This window comes from Sarcophilus harrisii, chromosome X, assembly GCF_902635505.1.
Source record: "Sarcophilus harrisii chromosome X, mSarHar1.11, whole genome shotgun sequence".
NCBI classification, from domain to species: domain Eukaryota; kingdom Metazoa; phylum Chordata; class Mammalia; order Dasyuromorphia; family Dasyuridae; genus Sarcophilus; species Sarcophilus harrisii.
Window position 1 is genome coordinate 9,701,623 of NC_045432.1, and position 23,223 is coordinate 9,724,845.

The following is a 23,223-nucleotide window of genomic DNA, read 5'->3' on the forward strand; positions in this document are numbered from 1 at the left end:
TCACTATGACTATTATTATTGAATAGCTAACATTTATATAGCACTTCAAGCTTTGTAAAGTGTTTTACATGTTATCTCATTTGATCCTATCAAGAAACCTATGAGGTAGATGCTATTATTCTTCCCATTTTACAGATGAGGAAACTGAGGCACAAAGCAGTTGAGTAACTTGCCCAGGGCCACACTACTGGTAAGTGAGGCAGGATTCAAATTCAGGGCTTTCTGACTGTCAAGTCTAGTGCTCTTTCAACTCTATAATAATAAAAACCTGTTAATTAATTGATTGACGGATACTTTGTTGTGGAACATAAAGACCTGGGTTCATATATTGGTTCAGATACGAATTTTATGATCCTGCATAAGTAATTTCATTTTTGTGAGCCTCAGTTTCCTCATTTGTAAAATGGGGAGGTTGGACCTGATGGCCTGTCAGCCCCGACACCCTGTGATTCTGCAGCCAGAGCATCTCCAAATTCCCTTCCGTTTCGGAATCTATGATCCAATGAGTTCTGGAAAAAATGATCTCGTCTTGACCATCTGTTCTGTGTGTCTACTCTCAAGATGTCGTATCAATTTATTAGCTTTCATGTTATCTTCACTTAAAGGAAAGAGCAGTTCCCCTTCCTCTCCATTAAAAAGAATACTTGTGAATTCCAATGCTGCATACAGTAGATTATCTCATCTAAATTTGGCCTTGCATTCCAGCATTTATGCTACTTCAACTGTTGCCGTTGTCGTACTTGTACTAAATTCAGCTCCTCCAAGAATTTGCTCTTCAAAGAAGTTAAAGATTTACTCCTCAGGAAGTAATATTATTTTTCCTTCAGAGAATCAAATATAATAATTTAAGACAAATTTCAATTGTGGAAAATCTCATACTATCTTTTCTTGACTTGCTTCAATATTTTACAAGAAGCAGTTTGGGGAGGGGAGGGGTCCCGACTTATTCTGACACACTTACTGAAATGAATACTGTCGAAAAATAGAATAAGTGCCGGCCAGAAATTGCATGTTCGGACACGAGGAGTTGTGCCAACAGCGCTCATCTGGGTCATGAGCTGTGCTGGCCAGCGGATGGGGCTGATGGCAGATGGGGCCGTCACACAGTCGAGACGTTCACCAGACTACTTTTGCACGTACTTTATTCGTTGCTGTGCTATGGATTCGCTGTCAGTCTTGCTTCGCTGAAAAAAAGTAGCTCCATTTACGAGGGAGTTATACTAAAAAACTAATTCACAATTTTAGCCTTTGCTTCATTCCTGCCTTGCCCCCCAACCCCCAGAGGCTGACGCCTCACAGTTCAGAACATTCAACCCCAATTTAGTAATAGAAGCTGATACAACTACCTGCCTCAAGATTTGAGACTTAAATATGCTGCTTCCAGCCCTGGAGTTTGAATTTTCTGCCTTTTTAGCTGTTAGTAACAAACATTATTTTGAAAAATCTAGTATCTATCCTGGCTGAGCTCAGGAAAAGGGAGGCAAGGTGGTATAGTCGGAGAACATTGCATGTCCATTGGCAGAGATGGAGGCAAAGCCTTCCGCTTGGGCTCAGAAACCAACATTTACCAGCATATCATGGTAGGGTGAGCAAAAACACAAAGACAGAAACTCACTTGAAAAAGATAGAAGGCTTTTTGGCAGACAGCGAGCATATTATTTGCCATTGCTATATGCGGCTGAGAAAGCTGCTCTGATCTTAGGCTGCGTGAAGAAAGACCACAGTGCAGGGGATTCTAGGACCACGATAATCTTTTCTGGTCAGACCACATTTTGTGCCGCAGGCTCACTTCTGGATGCCACATTTTGGACATTGGCAAGCTGGGGAGCATGATTAAGATGGTGGTCAAAATAGTGAATCAGGGCCTTCAGTTCATGCCACGTGAAGATTAATGAATGTACCTGTCAGTAGTGAGTCTGGAGAAGAGAAGATAGAGGGGACTTGTGATAATGGCCTCAGGTTTGCTCATCCGTAAAATGAGGGGGATCGATTGGACTAGTTGGGCTTCAAATCTTTCCCATGGTCTGTTCCTTTGAGGGGGAATTGTTTGAAGTTCTGTACAAAGTGATTTCCTCATCCAGGCCCCTACCAGCTTATGAATTTGCTCCTCTGTAAAATGAGGCAGTAACACCTGCATAGAGAAGGGAAGGGAAGGGACTTGGCCATAGACAAACAGTCCTCCAGGCTGCTTCTCTAGAGAAGGTGAATCATTTGTTGCTTGTGAGGTTGGAGAAGGCTGGAAATTCCCTTGCTTCCAAGGCTGTCGATAATTTTCGCATCAGAGCATTAAAATTCTTGAACTGGAAAGGAATTCAGAAGTCATTTGGGTCACTGTCACATTTTACAGATGAGGAAACTGAGCCCCAGAGAGGGGGAATGACTGGCCCAGTGTCATACAGGTGATAAATGTCAGAGTCAGGATCGGAACCCAAAGTGTTTGATTCCAAAGTCATCGCACCATCCTGCTCACTCCACAGACTTGTTTTGAACCTTAGTTTACTCATCTGTAAAATGGGAATTATGCCTTTCCCAGGGGTGACACAGGTAGCAGGAGGCAGATCTTAGTCTTCTGATTGAGTCTTGTGCCATTTCCACATGTATCTATGTGACACATCTCCCATAAATCCCTGTTGCCGGTGTGACAAAATCCAGACACCTTATCTGTGATATCTCCATCTTGATGTTTTGGCCTCGTTGCTCATAGCTTGTCCACGGGTCAAATGCATTTGTTCAGTCTGTCTGAAACACACCTTGAACTTTCCTACCTGTGCGCCTTTGCTCATGGCCTTTCTTAACACCAGAAATACTAATTTCCTCTCCTGGAAACATTCAGCAAAATATTAATTTATTCATCAGGCTTCTAGTTTTAAGTTTCCTGCTCCTTATAGAATGTTGGGGACTAAGAGAGAAACAAAACTTCAATAAGACTTGGTCAGGGCATAGGCACATGTGCTCTACGTTACATTAGAAACAAAATACTCCGAAGTCATATTAGTGTAGATTCTGACTGACGGGGGGAAAGCAAGGGAGGCTTTTGGTACAAGGTAGCATCTGAGCTCAGCTTTAGGGGATGACTGGGAATTCAGCAACGAGGATGAGAGGAAGGGCATTTCAGGCCATGGGAACTACAGGAGGCAAAGGCGAGATAGTGGGGAAAGCCCAGGATGAGTATGAAGAGTAAAAAGTCGTCTCACTGACTTGAGGGTGAAATGCCCGGGGAGCCTTGGCAGAAGAAAGGCAACTGGGGACACACTAGATGTGGAGGACCTGGAATTCTAGCAAGGGACTGCGAGCTTGGCTCGGGGAACCATACGGAACAACTGCTGTTTTTTGAATGGAAGAGCGACGTGATCAGATCTCTCTGCATCTGCAGAGAGATGCAAGTGGCAACAACAGTGGTCTTGAATCTGCTAGGAAGCGGGAGAAGGGAAGGGAAACAGGCATTTACTGAGCATCTACTAAACGACAGGCCCTAGATTAAGTGCCTTACAAATATCTCATTCGATCCTCGTGACAACCCTGGAAATTGGCTGCTGTTACGATCCTCATTTCGTAATCGACGAAACTGAGCCCAAGATCTAGGAAGTCCCCAAGGTTGCCTTTGAACTCAGATCCTTCTGACTCGAGACTGTGTATGCACTGTGGCCCAGCTTCACTCTCCTCTTCTGGAAATGAAGGGCTGTAGCTGGAGGGTCTTTAGGAGCCTTTCTAACTCGGAATCCCAGAGAGAAGGAGCCTATGAGATCCCCTGGCAGTCAGGTCCCTGCCTCCTGAAAGTTCAGGGGCCTTGTGCTTGAGCAACAGGGAGGCTACTTTTTGTGAATTCAAACCTGATGAGCACCAAACGGTGCTACTCAAAGGAGCTTTTCTGGACTTCTTCCAGCCGTCTGATTCAGCCAGAGTGACTGTCTTCTCATGAACAGATTGGGGAGGATTTCTTGGAAGAGGAATTTAAAGGAACTGTTTGATCTTAGGGTCCATCCAGGGTTACATCAGGCAAAAAAAAATGAAATAGCTCCTGCTCTCATAAAGCTTACTTGTCATGCTATCCATCCTTCCATCCGTCCATCCATCCATCCATCTGTGCCCCTATCCATCCATCTAGCTATTCGGTACCCATCTGTGCCAGGCATTGCACTAGCGAGGGATTACCCTCAAGCATCTTACATTCTATCAGGGGAAGACAACATATGCCTGTAGAAATAGATGGAGAATTACAAAACAAATACATGGTAGTTAGGCCTAGGCTGGCCTCGTGGGTGCTGAAAATGGCATCCCTGGCATCCAGCTAATGCCCACCATGCTTTCTTGCAAAACCAGATTAGAAAGAGACAAAGAACTGGTGTCACTGGGGGAGTTGGGGTCAGGGTACAGGATATGGGAAAGACCATTAACTGTGACTTGGAGAAGACTAGGATTTGAGCCCCAGGCCTGCCACAACCTGGCTGTGTGACCTTAGACAAGTCATTTACTATCCCTCATATATAAACGAGATGGGTGGATGAGGTAATTAGAGGCTCCTTCTAGCTCTGACATCCTCTACATTCTAGTTTTAATTAAGAGGGACAGGTAAACATTCCATCTCCAGAATACAACATTTTCTCAGCTCTGTTGCCCAGCAAACAAATGAACATGGGCCGAGCTACGTCAAGATGAAAAGAACTTCACAAGGCGCCCTTTAGCGAATGGCATTGTTCTTCCCCAGTGCTGAAGTCTTGCAAAGAGAAAACCTGAGCAGCAGCACCGGCTCGTCACCCCGACAGTGAGCTTGCCTGCCTTGCTCACTGTTCCCGTCTGGCTCCCCCTACCCTTCAGGTGCTGCATCCTTGCTGGGCTTCTCTATAGGACTCCCTAAGATATGCCATCCTGGCTTTGGGTAAGCAGAGTGGAGTGGGCCTTGCCTTTCGGGTGAACTCAGTCCTCCTCAAGTCCCTTATTTATTGGGTCTATGTTTATGAAAGCCATGATTAAAGGTGCTGGCAGCCTCAGGTCACAGTGGAGAAAGCCTGAGGCAGCTAAGAGTGGATGAGGCCCCAAGGAAAGCTGGGCAGAGGCAGTATTCCAGAGGTCAGGGGGTGACCTCAGAGGTTTATTTTATAATTTAGTGAAGGGTGGTGGCTAGAGTCAGCCTGGCCAGTTGGGCAGTTCAAAGCTAGTTCCTAGAAGGCAGGCATGCGCGCTATTCCTTCGGCATTGTCTTCAGAGATGGAGGGCCTTTCTGTCAGATTAGGCCTCTTTGGCCAACCGTTTTCACCGCTTGTTTTGATGGACCCAAACGACCCACTGTTTGAATTGGACCCTTGTCAATAGTTATTCTTTCTTAAACAACTGGCCAAGTCGAACCAACCAGTTGCTTAAGTCAACTAGAAGTGGATTTGGTCAGTCCACTGATCCATTCAAATAACCTCATAAGGGCTGGTTCAGGCCAATGACCGGTCAATTCCAACACCTGGTCAGATTAGGAAGTAGATGGGCCGAGCCGAGGGTGGGTGCGAATTGGCTTGTCACTTCGGGGACAAGTGATCCAGATAGTCATAACTAGAGACACAGACCAAGTGGGATCAGAGACTTATTTCAATTTCAGCCTTGCCCAAGTGGAAAAGATGACTGGGGCAGTTGGGGTGGGGAGGGGGATTTCAGAGAATCATTTCTCTCTTGTTGCATCCACACACCCTAAACCCATCGGGGCCCTTTCAGGATTACTCCAGAAGGCCAAGGATCAGGTGTAACGGAGGTCAGAAGGAGTGAGGTTTGACATCCAGCTCTGCTACTGACTCATGTGACCTTTCTGAGGTTTAAATAATCTATGACAACATTCTTATCTTATGCATCATAAGCTCCCAGATTTAGAGCTGGAAAGACCCTAGAGGCTATCTAGTCCAACCTTCTTATTTTCCAGATGGGAAAACTGAGGCTGAGACTTACCCAGAATTACACACCAGCAGAGTCTGGTGCTAGGATCCTTTCCAGTTCCATCATCCGATTCCTTCTGCTCACTGTAGTTCTAGATGCTCCGAAGCCTTGTCTGAATGTCTTCTTACTTCCAGTTGATCACAGGTTTTCCTAGACCCCAGGCTTCTTTTCGTTTTGGGGGGATAATGTAAAAATAACACAAATACAAAACAATCCTTCCCTTCCCTTTCCCCTTTCTAGATATCAATCCAGTGAGCCTGGGCTTGGCCTGGTTTGGCTGGACTTCAGGGCTCTGGGAGACTAACTATGTATTTTTCTTGCCACCTCCCTCTGCCACTCACCTCATAGAAATCAAGGCTCATATGTCAAGGAGAAGCAGGCAACGAACCCACAGAAGGATAGCGAAATGCCCTGGAACAGGCCTCCCTTACTCTTCGTGTTTGTCATTGCGTCCTTAGTCCCCCCACTCCTCCCTGGTCCGCTTAGTGTCTTGCCCTTTTTTTTGAGGACCCTCCTTCCCTTTTCATTAATTTAGGGAATTTGCTAGGAGGAATCTCCTTTTACAAACCCAGATCAGCACCTCAGCTTCAACTTACTGTCTTAGAGAGTCTCTGGGACTAAGTGACTTGTCCAGTTAATGGCACAACCAGTTAATGCCAAGAATTCTCCTGACTCAGAGGCTACCTTTCTTTTTTTAGAATTCTTTAAAATATTTTAATTTGCCCAGGTACATGTAAAACAATTTCTACATTTTTTTCAACTTCCAGTTCCAGATTCTCACCCTTCCTCCTCACCCCAACCCCCCATTAAGAAGGCACATGTGACATTATATAAAACATTTCCATAAAGTTGTATTGTGAAAGAAAATACAGATCTCTACCCCAAAAAACTCTCAAGAAAATTAAAGTAAAAACCAAAAGTATGCTTTAGTCTGTATTCAGACACAACCAGTTCTTTCTCTGGGTGTGTGTCGAGGGTCACAGTCAGTGGGGGAACTCCAGGTGAGGTATGAGACCCTTCAGCCCAGAGGGAACCTGTTGACAATGTCTGGTTCGGCTCCCCCTCCCCCCTAAGGGTTCTCGACCTTCCTGAGCAGTCGGGGGGCGGTGACAACCTGTGTGTGATTGAAGCAGAGGGATGGCAGGTGGAAGCGTGATACCAGGTGGCAAATGACACACAATAGCAAGTTGTTTATGTGGTCCCACGTGTGCAGTATATCCTGGGCACATACGCAGTGTTGCTTTGCTTATATAAGGGTATGAGAGTATAAAAAGGGGAAAGCCCTTGAAATAGTCAGACTCCGTTTTCCCACCCTCCTCAGGAGTCCCACCTCATCACTTCTCCATTAGGAAGGGATATTTTAACCACCCGGCTGTGGGGGCTCTAGAAAGCATGGTACATTTTGTCACCCCAACTTGGGGGCTTAAGAGAGCAAGACACAACAGGTGTGGATCACATTTTTTATCATAAGTCCTTTAGAGTAGCCGGGAATCCAAAATCCTTCACAGCCGATCATCCCACAACGTTGCTATTACTTTTTCCATGGTCCATTTCACTTTGCTTGAGCTCGGGGAGGATCTTCCAGGTTTTGGGGAGAGTATCTTGCTCAGAGGCTACCTTTCTACCTACTGCTCACATGATCAAATGAGTTAGCATCATTCGTAAAGCCCTTTGCAAATTTTAAAAGCTCTCTCTAAATCCTAGCCATTATTGTTATATCATGCTGCCTGACAGCTTTATATAGGCACTTAACAGCTGCTTGCTCAATGAATAAATGTAAGGCTTACAAAGTCCTATGGGGGATTAGAGGTTTGGAGTTAGAAGGGATAGATTTCATTTGACAGTTGAGGAAGCTGAGTCCCCTACAGTGAAGTGACTCCCCTTCTATCCCAGAGGTCCTTCAACAAAGTACAACTAGGATTTGAGTCTATGTTCTCTGGCTAAATCATCACACTTCTCCATCTTAGGACACAACCCCACTGTCAGACCTGAAAGAGACCTTGAAGACCATCTAGGCTATTCCCCATCCCCAGCTCTTTCATTGTCGGGAGACTGAGGCCCAGAGAAATCAAACAACTGGCTCAAGATTGCCCGGGTATTTCCCGGGCTTCTTCCCAGAGGAATACCGGGAATTGGCCCAGGACATGAAGTTTAAAAGACTGCTTCTGATTATTTTCCTAGGGAAGCAGTCATAGAAGAGAGCCGGGTGACAGGATGAAGAGAAGAGAGAAAGGGATGCTGATCTGGTGGGCCCCAAGATGTGGCCAGGCTTTGACCCCGTTTGAAAACTTCCCTGCCATGGTCAGCCAGCCTTGACGGAGGGCAGGCAGATGGCTTCTCTTTTTTTGGAAGGAAAGTTTTTCTGGGACTACGTGTCTCTTCCCGTACCTCCCGGAGATCATTTCTCTTTCCCAAAGTTTTGTCTTCTTTGACTTTTCCAATTTTCTGGAGACTAAGGGGCCTGGAGTTTGGGCCTCTAATTGGGACCGGGTGGCCCTAGGAAGGAGAGACATCCTCCCAGGACTATAGATTCTCAGGAGTTGGGCAGCAGGGAATTTCTGCCCAAGGGCAGCCTTTTCCTTCTACATTCCCAGAACTCTCTTCTTAGAAGCTTTGCCCTCCCAAGCAGCTTAACTTTTGTCTGGGGTGAGACTTGGGGAGTTGGGGTATTTGGGAGGCCCTAGGGGCCCTCTCATTGCTTATTCCTTATCCTAAGTCATGAGACCAGGGAACGGTGCCCCCTATCCCACAGGGATACCAAACTTAAACTGTTTGGCTGAAGGGACACTGGCCTGGGAGTCCGGAAGAGGGCTCCATTGTAGGCCCCCTCTACACTCTCTGTCCCTGCAAAATGAGGGGTTGGGCAATAGGGCTTCTGAGGGCCTTTCCTGATTTGACATAATCTCCCTTTGTATCCATTGTGTATGTATCTGTATAATGCATGGCTCCTCTCTGAGAAAATTCTAGTGAATTCCTATAGGGCAGGCCTCTTTTCATTTTTGTCTTTATAGGTGGCATCTGGCACCGGTGCCCGACACAGAATGGGTACATTCTTAATGTCTGTTGATTGGCTAATTGGGAATTTGAGAGTGTTGGGTTCAAGCTCTCTCATCCCCTTTCCCTTAAAGAGCTGTTGTGCAGTGTGTTAGGAGAGTAAGGAAGTGAATGGAAGATCAGACTTTGAGAAATGTGCAGTGGATTGGCTGGGCTAAGTGAGGTTCTTCCCTTTGTGGGATCCTCATTCTAGAGCTAAAAGGGACTAAAGTGTCCATCAAATGAAACTTCTTCACTTTATGGAAGGGGAAGCTGAGGCCCAGGAAATAACTTGACCAAGATCATATGGATAGATGTGACTCAGCCAGGATTTGAATGTAGACTTTTAGACTCTGAAGCAAGCATTATTTTTCAGTCGAGTCTCCCTTAAGCTTACTGTCAGGAGTTCAGGAAAGTGCCAGACTCCCAAGCCCGCACAGTGCCACCACAAAGGCCAGTCTCTGGCACTCTGCAAGCAGGACCCAGAGACACACGGAGGCAGGAGGCAGGTTGGTAAATGACGGACGGGGCACTTAGCTGCCCATCTGGGCCTCAGCTCACTTCCTGTCACCTGGGAAGATTGCCCGGTTGGGCCACTGGGATGAATGGGAGGCACACTGCTCATCCCTGATGATGGAAACCTGGTCCCGCTCCCCAGACGGAGAGAAATGGGGCTCGTGAGGCCCCTCCTGGACCTCCGGGCTCCCAGCTCCAGTGGTTACCGCCGCCACGGCCACTCTCTCCCTCCCCAGATCAGGAGGTCGGGGGCCGATTCTCGGGCCACAGCCCAGCGCCCCAGGAGCTGGAGTCTGTTTCGGAGTGCTCAGTTGACCAGGAATTGGCAGTTATTCATGAGAATTGCTGTGTTTAGTCTACAAGCTCATGTCAGAAAGTGTGCTTGAGAGCCACCAGGCCCTGGCCCTGTACTTAGCAGCAGGGGATGTTACCCGAAAGCGAGAGGCTCCCCAGAACTCTCCATCCACCCGAGCCTATTAGCTCAGCTCCGGGCTGGCCTGGCAAGGAAGCAGCTTAGACTGTATCCTCATGGGGTGAGCACTCACTCTCTGGTTCCAATCAGGAGGAAAAAGGCTTACTTGGGATACATTTGACCTTTTCCCTTTTTTCTTCTTTGTTTTAGAATTCTTCCCAGATCTAGCTCTGCCCACCTCAGTCTTCTCTGTTCTCAGGCCCCTCCAAGCTCCGCCATCCCCTGTTCTAAGGCCCTCCCAGCCCTGACATTCTTTGTCGTAGGGTGCCTTTCCGTTGTAAGTTGCAAGGTCCCTTTAAAGTGGAGCATTTCATTTTAAATGTCCTAAAGACCCTTTTATGTACAATACTCTGCCGAATTTCTTTCAGCTCTGTCAACGTTTTCAGGTCTTATGAATCATCATCAGGAAGACATGCTTCTCCTTAGCGCCTATTCTTCTCCCCCCCTCAGGCTATCCTTGTGTTTCTTTTTCAATTTATTAGTAACGACTAATTGTCCACTGTCACTCATCTTCATCTAAAGAGTTTCCTTTTGCTTCGATCATACTACATATAGGATGTGGAAATTTGGGGCAGAAGTCCCAAATTGAAGTCCAGTGTTCCTTCTATCCCCTCAAAATACTGTTTATAATTTGTTTTACAAAGTCATACCCAGTGAGCAGGGTCGCCACTTCCTGCCTCAGGCCTCAGTTTCCTGCTTTGTAAAATGGAGACTAGGAAGTTTGTACTAATTACCTAGCCAGAGTATTTTGTGAAGAAAGCGCTCCAGACGCTATCATAGTAATCCCCCACACTTCCGTCAGCTTTATTGTGGCAACATCTTTTGGACTGACCCTGTAGTTCCACTGGTAAGGGGAGTTCCGGATAAGCAAACTTTCTTTCTTGTAACACATTTCAGAACCTGCTCTCCAGATTCTGTGTTTGAAGAGCTGAGGAATCTGGGAAGTTAAAGGGCTTTCAAAGGATCATGGAGCCAGTGTATATCAGAGACAGGATTTGAACCCAGGTTTTCAGTTATTACTAGGGGCGGGTAATGCCTTTGGTTTGCCCATAGGTAACCACAGGAATGGACCGTTACAATTATTCCCAGTTCTTTTCCTGTCCCTTCTTCCCCCGGTGAAGTTGTTTCTAAGCTGCTCAGTTAACAATATACTTTCCATCTATGCTCCTGGGGCACCCCTCAGTTCCAGGCCAAACTTCTTTCTGGGAAGCCCCCGAATCCTGCCTTGTCAGGTTGTCTGGAGCCAGTTTCCTTGGATTTTGCCCATCGTTTTGCTTCATTTCCTGGGTTCAAGATAAGCTCAGTTATTTTCTCCACCTTTCTCCCCTCCGGGTTCCTGATCACAGATTCAGAGCTGGAGAGGGAGCTTAGAGGCCAGTAAGTCCAAAACCCATTCATTTTGCAGATGAGAAAATTGAGTCTCACAGGAGTTAAGGGACTTTCTCTGGAGTACACAACCTAGTCATTTTAGCATTCAAAACACTGGATCTGGTCTTAGAGCCAAGTAGTAAGTGCCTCTTTTATCACAATATTTACTAGTTGCATGACCCTGGGCCAATGATTTTGTGTCTCAGAACCTCCGTTTCCTCATCTGTAAAATGGGCAAAGTAATCGGTTCCCTTCCAGATTCCCAGAATTGTGAAGAGAGCCATTTGGGACCACCCTAGGCCACCTGGAAGAAACCTAAAAGCCTGGGGCAACAGGATAGTAGAAAACCTGAGTGACTCTCAGGTGCCAAAAGAAATGCTGGGGGGATGAGTGAAATGCAGAGATCACTGCCCCAGCCTTCTCATTCTAGAACCTGTGGAGATTCCTACCTTAAGCCTCTTTCTTCCCCTCTGGCCCTTGGCTGCCCTGGAGAAATGAATTGGCTCAGATAGGAAAGAAGAATGCCACGTGGCTACCTGGCTGTCAAAGCTGCCTCTTCCACTAAGCTCTTCAGCCTTGGGCAAGCTACTTGCTCTTTCTAGACCTCAGTTTCCCCACCTGTAAAGTGAGGAGGTTGGACTTGATGGCCTCTGAGGTCAGTTCTAGCTCTAATTCTAGGAGGCAAGTTACCTAGCTCCCTGGGCTTCAGTTTCCTCGGCTGTAAAATGAGAGATCTGGATTAGATGATCTTTCAGGGGCTTTCCAGCTCTTGATCCTACCAAACCTGTGATCATCTTTTCCTTCCTCTCTTCCCTTCCCCGAGCTCAGACCTCATAGCTGGATGTATCTCCCATCAGCCAAAGCAAGGGCTCCCACAAACATACTGGAGGAACAGAAATAGCAGCACTGATGAATGCTTGTCCCTGCAAAAACATTTGGTGAGGCTGCTGAAAAACATGGCCTCGGGCCGTCTTTCCTGTTCAAACTGCCCTTCAGCACTGAGCAAGACACACCTCGAGGATGCCCGGCTCCTGCTGTTTGCCAGCTTTCCGAAGGCTTTGCAGGGACATGAGGTCAGAGACTGTAGACCTGGGACATCGGTCAGAAGACCAGCGTGTGACTCTTTAACTCCAGTGCTCCTGGCTGAGTGCACCTCAGCAAGTCATTTTTTTCTTGACCATCTTTAAAAATGGGTGAATTATCCCTACTTTGCCTCTCTCTGTCAGCAGAGAGTTACAAGGAAAGTTCTTTGCAGCCCTTGATGATAACTCACATGCCTACGCTATGTTGTAGCTGTACTTTGGCTGTGCAGACCCATATACTCTCATCCGGTCTCATTTTGTCTTTCTGTAATTCCTTCAAGCATCCTCCTTGTGGGCCAGAGCTGTCGATTGCTTTGAGACTTGAACTATTTCCTGGAGGTTTGTATAGTTCTCAAGAGATCTGCCATCCCCACACTCCCATCACCTGACCCGTTCAGTTCCTTTTTTCCATCCCCTCACGTCCCTGGTAACTTCTCGTGTACAAGGCATCCCTGATAATTTGGCAGGGGTCTGTGTTAATCCACCCGCTATCTGTCTCTTTGGGTCACTTGACAACTGTGATTCTTCCAGTATCATGGTATTCCATGGTTTTCGGCCATTCGGCATTTTGGGAAAACTTTGTGTTTAAGAGACGGACTCTTGTGTTCTTGGATAGCTGCTTAGGCTAATTGGAACGCTTTTGTTGATCCAACTTTTCTGAAGTATAAGAAAAACAATTAGTCTTTCTCAATTGATAAATGGCCAAAAGATGCGAACAGGCAATTTGCAAAGGAAGGGATCCAAGTTGTCAACAGCCATGTGGAAAAATGCCCCAAATCACTAATAATTAGATCAATGCAAATTAAAACAATTTTTAAGTCTCACCTCACACCCATCAGTTTGGCAAAGATGACAAAAAAGCAAACAATAAATACTGGAGGGACTGTGGGAAAACAGGCACTAATGTGCACTTTGGAGCTATGCGACGGTCCAGCCTTTCTGGAAATCACTTTGGAATTGTGGACCCAAAAAATCTCTAAACTGAACATACCCCTTGACATCGCTACTAATCATTTGTTTTGAAGAGATCACAAATATTTATGGCAGCTTTTTTTGTGTGAAGGCAAAGAACTGGAGATTTAAGTAGGCATCATCAATTGAGGAAAAGCTGGACATATGATTATATATGAATGGAATGGAATATTACTCTTCTCTAAGAAATGATGGCTAGTTTCAGAGAAACCTGTATTATTGGCTAACACAGTGAGGGGAGCAGAACAAGGAAAATAATTTTCAAACCAACACTATCGTAAAAAGAAATATTTCGGAAAGAGTGAAGCACTCTGCTCTGAAAAGTGACCAAGCACGATTCCAGAGGCTGAGGGTGAGCCATGGCGATTTATCATGCTATCACATAGATCCCCCATTGTCTATACTGTCATCCTTTTGCATACCTAGTCTGGGGGATACTTGCCTGAGACCGATAGTGTTTACGTTCTCCTCGGGTTCAGAGTTTTCAAGTCAGGAGCCACTCCTAGGAGGACGAGATCAAGACTGCAAGCAATACTGTCTGCTAGCTTGTTTACTAGATCCCGGATGATGGGAAGGATGTGGGGGTTCTCGGCTGAAATAGGGAGGTGAGGAAGAAGGGATGAGTCGGACTAGATCCAAGTTTCTTAAACTATGAGTCGTGACCCCCCCGGCCTCACGAAACTGAATGTGGAGGTCACAAAAGATTTAGCCAGAGTAAAAGGTAGCAAATATTCCTCCAAGCTTTAATTCTTCATGTAAAAACCATGTCATTTGTATGCAAATTTGCTTTTGTCTTTTTTAGATGGTGAAATTAGATGTATGCCCAAGAATTGTTTTAAAATAAATTATGGTTTATTATCAGGAAATTTGTGGTTTGTTTACCTATTTTATATACTTAGATGCCCAGAGTCGGCAAAAATTTCTGGGCAAAAAGGGGTGGTTAGTGGAAAAAGTTTAACAAGCCCTATTCTACACCAAAGCTTCTTAAACCGGGGGTCACCATCCCATATGGGATCTTGTAACTGAATGTGGGGGGGTCATGAATTATGATTTATTATCAGCCAATGTTTGATTTGTATACATATTTTATAGACCCATATATCTGGGGTCATGTAAAAATTTCCTGGGCAAAAAGGGGTGGCAAGTGGAAAAAAGTTTCAGGAGTCCTGGTATAGATGCTCTCTGGCCCATAATGCGTATCTTGTCCTAATGCTTAGAAAGGTCCCAAACCTAATAGCGTTCAGCTTATAGTGGAGAAAGAAATGCCTTGAAATATAGCTTCATCGTGTATCTGGACTCTGGCACCATGGGCAAAATAGGAGATCATATAATATTAGGACCAAGATGAGCTGGAGAAGGGAGAATGTGCAAGCTGAAAGGTGCCTTTAAGATACTGTAGCCCACAGACTCTCAATTTATAGTTTCCAAAAGAATGAAGTGATTCACCTATGGGTGTAAAGCAAGTAAGGGGCCAAGATGGGATTCAGACCCAACACCATCTTCTCTAAATCCAGCCCCCCTCCATCAAACCATAAAGAAGATGAAAATGCCCAGAATGACAAGAGAGACTGACCCGTTTGGGGGGTGCAGGTGCTTCCTTCAGCAGTTTCCTCCGTTGGTTAAGGATAGGTGACCGTTTCTGGGCTTTGGGCCCAGGGCCAGGACTATAGGCCCTGCCCACCTCACCCTGCCTAGTATGAAGATATGTGGGTCTCTGTGTTGAGGCCCCCAGCCTTCTCCAGAGCCAGGGCCCTTAACTTGATGATGAAGAGCTAGACTCAGGAAGCATCAAAGCCTTCACAATGCTCTGCACTTTGATGTTGCTGATAAAAATGTAAATGACAGGGGCAGCTAGGGGGCGCAGTGGATAGAGCACCAGCCCTGAAGTCAGGAGGACCTGAGTCCAAATGTGGCCTCAGACACTTAATACTTCCTGGCTGTGTGACCCTGGGCAAGTCACTTAACTAAGCAAAAAAAAAAAAAAAAAAAAGATTGACAGGCAAGTTGACATTATACCCCTGGGAACCAACCCTTGGATGTTTTTTTTCCCCTGGTTCATTTCATCAATGCCACATTTCTGTAGCATTTTGATGTTAACAAAATGCTTCCCTACTTTCTGGTGGCCATTATACATATTCATATCTCTATTTTGTGATAAGGAAACTGAGGCCCAGGGAAGTAATGTTTTCCCCAGGATCATAGTGGATGGACCCTGCTATGGAACTAAAAAGTATAGCACGGTACAGTGGGAAAATCCCTAGTTTGGAGCCAGAGGACCCAGATCCAAATCACTTGTGATATTGGGCAAGTCCTTTCCGTTCCTCAGCCATCATTTTCTCATTTATAAAGTAAGGAGGGGTGTGACTAGATGTGCTGTAGATTGGCGAGCCTATTGTGAATTTGGGTGAATTACTTCCCATCCCTGGGCCTCAGTTTCTACCTCTTGTAAAATGAGAATTTTGGCCCAACTGGCTTCTGTGGATTGGTCCAGCTCTAGATCTAGGGGCTGGTGGTTTTTAATCTGGAGGAGACAAGTCTTGGGTAAAAGTGGAGGAGGGGGCAGTAAAAGGCATGGCAGCTGTTTTCAAGTATCTGAAGAGCAATCCCGTGGGGGCAGACTATCCTGTTTGGCCCCAGAGGGCTGCCCGTGAGAGGAAAACAATTCAGGCTTGATGTCTAGGCCCAAGGCTGACTGAGCTTTTAAGGAACCTTTAGAGACCCTTTAAGTCAGTTGAGGGGCAGACCATAGAGGGAATGTTCTCTGAGGCCTCTTCTAGCTCACACTCTGGATCTTTGTAAGAAGCCTCGAGTTTAGCAGTGGCCTTTGGGAGTCTTCCAGGACCCAGGACACAGTAGCCATTTAGGAAATGTTTCTTGAACCGACTCATCCTTCTTTGAAACAAAGTTTAGATAAGATTTGGCAGAGCAATGGTGAAAACATTAGATGTAGAACTTGAATTCCAGGTTTGAAATCTCCAAGCAATGTGACCTTGAATGAGAACTCTGGGCCTCAGTTTCCTTCTTTGTAAGGCTTGGCTCGGAGGATCTCTAAAGTTCCTTTTAGCTCCTGATTCTACTTTTCAGGAAAACACAATTTAGCCGGTCAGCCAACAAACATATATTAAGTATCTTTGATGAAATGATTCATGGATCTATCATGAAACATTGGTCTTGGAAAGATTGATAATCACAATAAATTTCTCTCTTGTCTTGGTCCAGGTCTTGCTAATAATGAAGAGATCCTGATGAAACCCAAACTGAGCTTCTTGGGGGACCAAGTGGTGATCCCAGCTGGTTCCCCGTTTGATGTGACTTGCAGGTAAGGATAATGAAGTCGAGGGTCAATTCAAGCCAGAGGGTATGGGGTTTCCATCATGTCACTCAGACTGACTTCCAGAGAACCATCTCTGTCTCCCAGAGTAGTTGGCCTCCGAGGATACTAAGGCCGGAACTATTGTTCTATTGTAAGGCTGAAGCGCCACCTCGACTCCACCAAAAGCCTAGACTCCTCAATACAATTTCTCTGTCATGCTCTTCTACTATGAGATGCATTGAATCCCATGAAATCTTAACCACGCCTTTGAATGGATCCTCTATGATGTCTGGAGTAGCCAGAGAACTTTCCTTGGATCACGTGTCCCAGGGAAGGGTAATCTTCAAACCTATGTAAGCTGCCATGCCGGCCTGGCATTCTCCCTCTAGGGGGACAGAGCCTTGGCTGCCTGGGGACTCCTCCAGCCTCTGAAGGTCTCCCTGGGTAAGGGGCAATATTTTGATTGCAGTAACTCTTCATTGTGGAAGTGGGGAGATGAGAATGAGTCAACTCAAAAAAAAACATTTAATTACTCATTTTTTGATTTATTTATTCAATTAAAAATCATTTCAGGACTTCTTTGCCAGCTGGTTAGCTCTTTCCTCTTACTCCCGTGCCTTCCAAGCTTCTTTTCCCTTTGCTCCCTCTCTACCTCCTCTTCTTCCTCTTTTTCCTCTTCCTTCACCTGTACCTTTGGAGATACCCAGAGATAAGGTTGTTGCTGTGGATTCAAGAACCATGTCTCTAGCAGCTGTACCCTCCCTTTCACTTCCTCCTGACTCCAAGAAAGGGGAAGGGATTCTCACTCATCTAATGGCCCATGGACGGAAGACTGTCAGGTCTTAGACAAAAGTCCATGGGACATAGTTCACCACAAACTTCTAATTCTGACAGTGTGGTACACTGGGGTGGGAGTCAAGACCTGAGTTCAAATCTCAGTTCTGCCACTTTTGTAAGTGCGAGCCTTATTTTGTGACTTTGGAATTCACGCCCCCCCAGACTCAGTTTCCATGTCAAATGAAGGGGTTGTCTTGGATGGCCTCTGAGGCTCCTTCCAGCTCTACAGATAGGAGCTTAGGATGCTACAACTATTGGGGCCCCACAGTAAGACCTCATTCCTCAGGGAAACCAGCTGATGTGACCATTTGGTCCGGAATCAGTGCCCAGAGCCACTAGCACAAGCGCTAATCTGTTAGCTGTTGCCTTCCGTGTGATGAGGCCCTACTAAGTCATCTCCCTGCAAGAAAAGTTTTGAGTGGGGCAGTGGTTAGAACACCAGCTCTGGTATCAGGAGGATCTGAGTTCAAATTCAGCCTCAGACATTTAACACTGGGCAAGTCACTTACCCCCCAATAATCTCACAGAAAAAGAAAGAAAAGAAAGGGGACAGTTTTGAGTGGATCCAGAGGGTAGAGGAGCTGAAGTCGAAGAAAGCATAGCTAAGGATCGACTTGAGCTGGCTGCTGCTTCCTGCAGTGGCTCTGAGGTGAATAAAGCTGCCCAGCTTGGCTTTCTTACTGGGCTGGCCTGCACGTCCTCAGTACCTCTGTGAATGGGCTCTGAAAGAAACTGTGGTCTTAGCCCCTGGTGCTACGTCTGCTACCTGCCTCGCGTCCGGGCATGCTGCTGAGTCCCACCCCCGCCAGTGAACAGCTGGAGCATCTTGCTCACATCACCGCCAAATGAAGAGGTTGGACCAGCTAGCTAGTGCCAACGTTCTCCGTCCCCTGAACTTATCTTGGCTATCAACTCGACAAAAAGGTTCCACATCAATTAATCAACCAATCCACATGTGTTTATTAAGCCCCTGCTATGTGGGACAATGAAGAAAAAGAATGAATCGATGTCTATCCTGGCAGAGCTTACCTTCTAACAGAGGAGACACCTATAGTGTGTGTGTGTGTGTGTGTGTGTGTGTGTGTGTGTGTGTGTATGCACACATATATGCACATATACACACATATATAATAAAACCAAAGGGCAGCTAGATGGTACAAGAGAGTGCCAGCCCTGGAATCAGGAGGACCCAGGTTTAAATCCATCACAAAAAGGAGCTGTATGACCCTGGGCAAGTCACCCTGTTTGCCTCCGTTTCCCCTTCTGTCAAATGACCCAAAGGAAATGACAAATCACTCCAGTATCTCTGCCAAGAAAAATCCCAAATGGGGTGACAGAGTCAGCTATGACTGAAAAAAAACCAACTGAGCAAGAAAACAGTAAATCTAAAGACACTGAATACATATACCTATGGTAATCAGGGAAAGTGGCACCGTGCAGCTGAGGAAAGGCTTCAAGATCTGACCCATTTGGCCTCACGTATTGATTGAAGATAAGCCTTGACTATAGGCACGAAAATGGCCAAGCTCAGGGTTCTTTGGACAGCTGGAGAAAGACAATCTGAAGGCTAGAGACAGCTGGAGGCTGGGGCAGCTCCTGTTTGGGCTTAGCTGGGAGCTGCTCTTTCCTTTGTCCTTCTTTGGTTGCTGCCAATCCTAGGTCATACCCTTGTGTAGAGCTTTGAGTGGGGGCCCTGGGAGGAAAACTCCGAGGGTTTGGCGTGGGGCAGTCACAGAAATGATGGGCTATCAGGGAATCCAATATAAACATCCATGAAACCCAAATTCAGATCACAGGCAACCAGTGAGACTTGTTTCCGCTGACAATGAGCAAAGGGCCACAATTATTAGACGCAAGGGTTTGAATTTAGGAATTCTTTCAGGTTTTTGGTAGGCAAAGCAATGTGACTTCCCATTGTTATTTACGGCTTCTCTGTGTGACAGGGCTTTCTGCTTCAGTTGGGAGAGATAAAATATTGCCTTCCCCTCAGTCCCTGAGGATCAATGTCATCCATGATGGCATGCTTTGTAAAACATGGAGCAGAAAAACCAAGCCTGTGTTAATAAGATTGAGTATCAATTAAGTTTAATTTAATCAAGTGTTACTAAGTTGTGACCCCTCCTTTGTACCCACTTTCTGCTCTTGATTTTGCTTCATCTGCTAAAGGGGATGATAACCCTTTCAAATCCCTTTCTTCTCCTGCTGTTTCAAAGAAACCAAGAGAATTTAAGTACTTGGTCATCCTTAAGGAGTTACAGGATGGAGGGCACTTTGTGGAAGTGGGATTTAATTTCTCTTGAAGAGAACTGAGACAGAGCCTTCAAGTTATTGGGAGGGTTTGAGTTTGGGTTTGGTTTTTACTTTGCCATGGGCTTCTGTGATCATCACCACTTTCTTTGAAATTCAGCTGAGAGTCAAGATTCAGTTTAGTTTGGATTGGTTTTAAGAAGCCAGTTTCCTAATTGTATAAATATGTTCACATATATTGGATTTACTATATATTTTAACACGTATAACGTATTTTGGATTGCTTGCCATCTAGGGAAGGGGATTAGGGAGAGGAGGGGAAAATTTGGCACACAAGGCTACGCAAGGGTCAATGTTGAAAAATTATCCATCCATATATTTTGAAAATAAAAAGCTTTAACAATAAATGAAAAAAAAAGACTCTAGATCTTTTAAATGGTCAAAGGATAGGAATAGACAATTTTCAGAATAAGAAATTGAAACTATTTCTAGTCATATGAAAAGGTACTTCAAATGATGATTGATCAGAAATGCAAATTAAGACAATTCTGAGATACCACCACACACCTCTCAGATTGACAGGAAAGGATAATGACGAATGTTGGAGGGGATGTGGGAAAACTGATATGTTGTTGGTGAAGTTGTGAATGAATCTAGCCATTCTGGAGAGCGATTTGGAACTATGCTCAAAAAGTTATCAAACTGTGCATCCCCTTTGATCCAGCAGTGTTTCTACTGGGCTTATACCCCAAAGAGATCTTAAAGAAGGGAAAGGGACCTGTATGTGCCAAAATGTTTGTGGCAGCCCTCTTTGTAGTGGCCAGAAACTGGAAACTGAGTGGATGCCCATCAGTTGGAGAATGGCTGAATAAACTGTGGTATATGAATGTGATGGAATATTACTGTTCTGTAAGAAATGACCAGCAGGATGATTTCAGAAAGGCCTGGAGAGACTTCCATGAACTGATGCAAAGTGAAATGAGCAGAACCAGGAGGTCATTGCACATGGCAACAGCAAGATTATACAATGATCAATTCTGCTGGATGTGGCCCTCTTCAACAATGAGATGATTCAGACCAGATCCAATGATCTTGTGATGAAGAGAACCAGCTACACCCAGAAAAGGACTGTAGGAATTGAGCGTGGTTTACAACATAGCATTTTCACTCTTTTTGTTGTTTGCTTGCTTTTATTTCTTTCTCATTTTTTTCCCTGTTTGACTTGATTTGTCTTGTGCAGCATATGTATGCATATATTGGATTTAACATATATTTCTATGTTTAGAATGTTTAACCATGTTTAACATATATTGGATTACTTGCCATCTGGGAAGGGGGTGGGGAAAGGGGAGGGGGAAATGGAACACAAGGTTTTGCAAGGGATAATGTTGAAAAATTATCCATGCGTATGTTTTGAAAATAAAAAGCTTTAATAAAAACACAAAATCCACCATTCAAATGAAAAAAAAAAAAGAAGCCAGTTTCCAAGGGAAATTGTGGGCTCAGGGTGCGGGCACTTGAATCTCCTAGATATTGAGTCCCGCATGAGGACTCTCGGCAAATCCCTCAGCTTCTCCAGGCCTCAGCTGTCTCATCCATCAAATGGGGATAGGACCACTTGCACTGCCTTGCTTATAAAGTATTTAAGGCATTTAAGCTCAAAAATAAAAATATGGTTGTTATTGTTAAGTGCCTGAGGCTCAAATCCAGACTCAGACATCTAATATTAATTCATAATTATCATGATTATTATTGTAATACTAATGAGAGTACGAACAGCAACAGTCCATGGAGAGTTGGACGTGCCCAAATGACTGAATAACAACAACTGGGCGTATAAAAGGGAGTAGAAGGAATGAAGGATAGAAAAGCAGATTGGGTCATGTTTGGGGGAGGGCCTTGACACTAGAAGCTTATCCTGTAGATACCGGGAGTCCTCAAGGAATTTGGTGATTTTCTTATATAGATTGTATTGATAAAGGCAGAGATGTGTATATAATGTCAAGTCAACTGGTGTTTACTGAGTGCTCACTGTGTGCTAGGTCTGACCTTTCAACCCGTCTTGTAGAAAAAAAAGATCAAGAGTTTTCAATTATCACCTTTCTCCTTTCCCCCAAAGCATCAGTGTTACTTGAGAGGTCAAAGGGCCAGTGTTGCCTTGGGCATCACAGGGAGTTACTTTGGGGGTCAAAGAGAGTTAATTTGGGGGTGAGTATAACTTTGAGAGTCAAAGAATTCAAAAGAAGAATGGATTAGCTTCTCCTAGTCAATGTTACTTCCTGTTTTTTCACTCTAAATTTTAGAGGCAGTTCAGTGATGTAGACAATGGAGAGATGGCCCTGGAATCGGGAAGATCTGGACTGAGAACCAGCCTTAGACACTTAATAGCTGTGTGACCCTGGACAAGTCTCTGTGTGCCTCAGTTTCCTCCTCTGTAAAATGAATTGGAAAAGAAAATGGCAAACACTCCAGGTTTTCTGCCAAGAAAACCCCATATTGGGTCACAGAGAGTTGAACACAAGTGAACAACATGATTGTTGTTATTACCATTTTAATTTACATAATTTCATAATTCTCAAGAGAGAAAGGAACAAGCCATGTATATAGAACGTCTATGTCCTGATGAGGTTTATTTGCAGCCAGTAGAGATCTGGAGATGAGATGTTTGGGCTTCACGTCTGCGCCCCCAGTTAGATCCCACAGATGAAGCAGAGGTCTGTGTTCCCAGATGAGCCCTTAGGAATAAGGGAGTCCAGGCATAAGCACCTGCCCTTCCCCTTCCTCACAGGCTCACATCTTCCTATTTTCAACCTTAAAGGTCCCATTGCTTATGCTCTCCCTTTCCCAGGTATTGTGAGTGTGAAATGAAATAATACAAGGAGAGGCAGCGAAGGGGCACTGCGGTGGATAGAGCACCAGGCTGGTGGAGGACCTGAGTTCAAATCTGGCCTCAAGCATTTACTAGCTGTGTGACCTTGAGCCTGTGTGAACCATGATTGCTTCAAGGAGAGAGACAGACAGAGACAGATAAAGACTCATCCTCCCCCACTCCCCCCCCCCAGAGAGAGACAGAGACAGAGAGAGACACACAGAGACACACAAAAAGAGACAAGAGACAGAGGCAGAGAGACACAGACACAGAGAGCACAGAGAGAGACAAGAAGGAGACAGAGGGAGAGAAAGAGAAAGAGAGAGGGGGGGTGCCTACGTAAGTAAAGTATTTGTCAAACTTTATTAGCACTATAGAAATAAGAGTTGTCATAATTACTGTTATGACATCGTGGGGAAAGTGAATGAGCTAGAGAGAGCAGCCACTGCAGAGTTCCTGACAGCTAGGCCAGTTTGGCTGAACCTGGAACTCTTTACCACATATCAAACTTGTAAGCCCAGGCTTGCCTCCAGGCCCAAGTAGCCGCTGAGGAGAAAACTATCGGAGCACACTGACATGGCTGTGCTGCAAGATTTTTAGT

At 45.3% G+C, this 23,223-nt stretch overlaps 1 protein-coding gene across 1 annotated transcript in view; it reads left to right on the forward strand.

Moving 5' to 3' along the window:
• Positions 1-23,223, forward strand: part of LOC111721579 (vascular endothelial growth factor receptor kdr-like) — a 181,784-nt gene that overhangs the window by 44,278 nt on the left and 114,283 nt on the right. Inside the window, exon 2 of the mRNA XM_031944963.1 lies at positions 16,576-16,675. Coding sequence (XP_031800823.1) covers positions 16,576-16,675 — 100 coding nt within the window. The remainder of the gene's footprint in view (positions 1-16,575; positions 16,676-23,223) is intronic.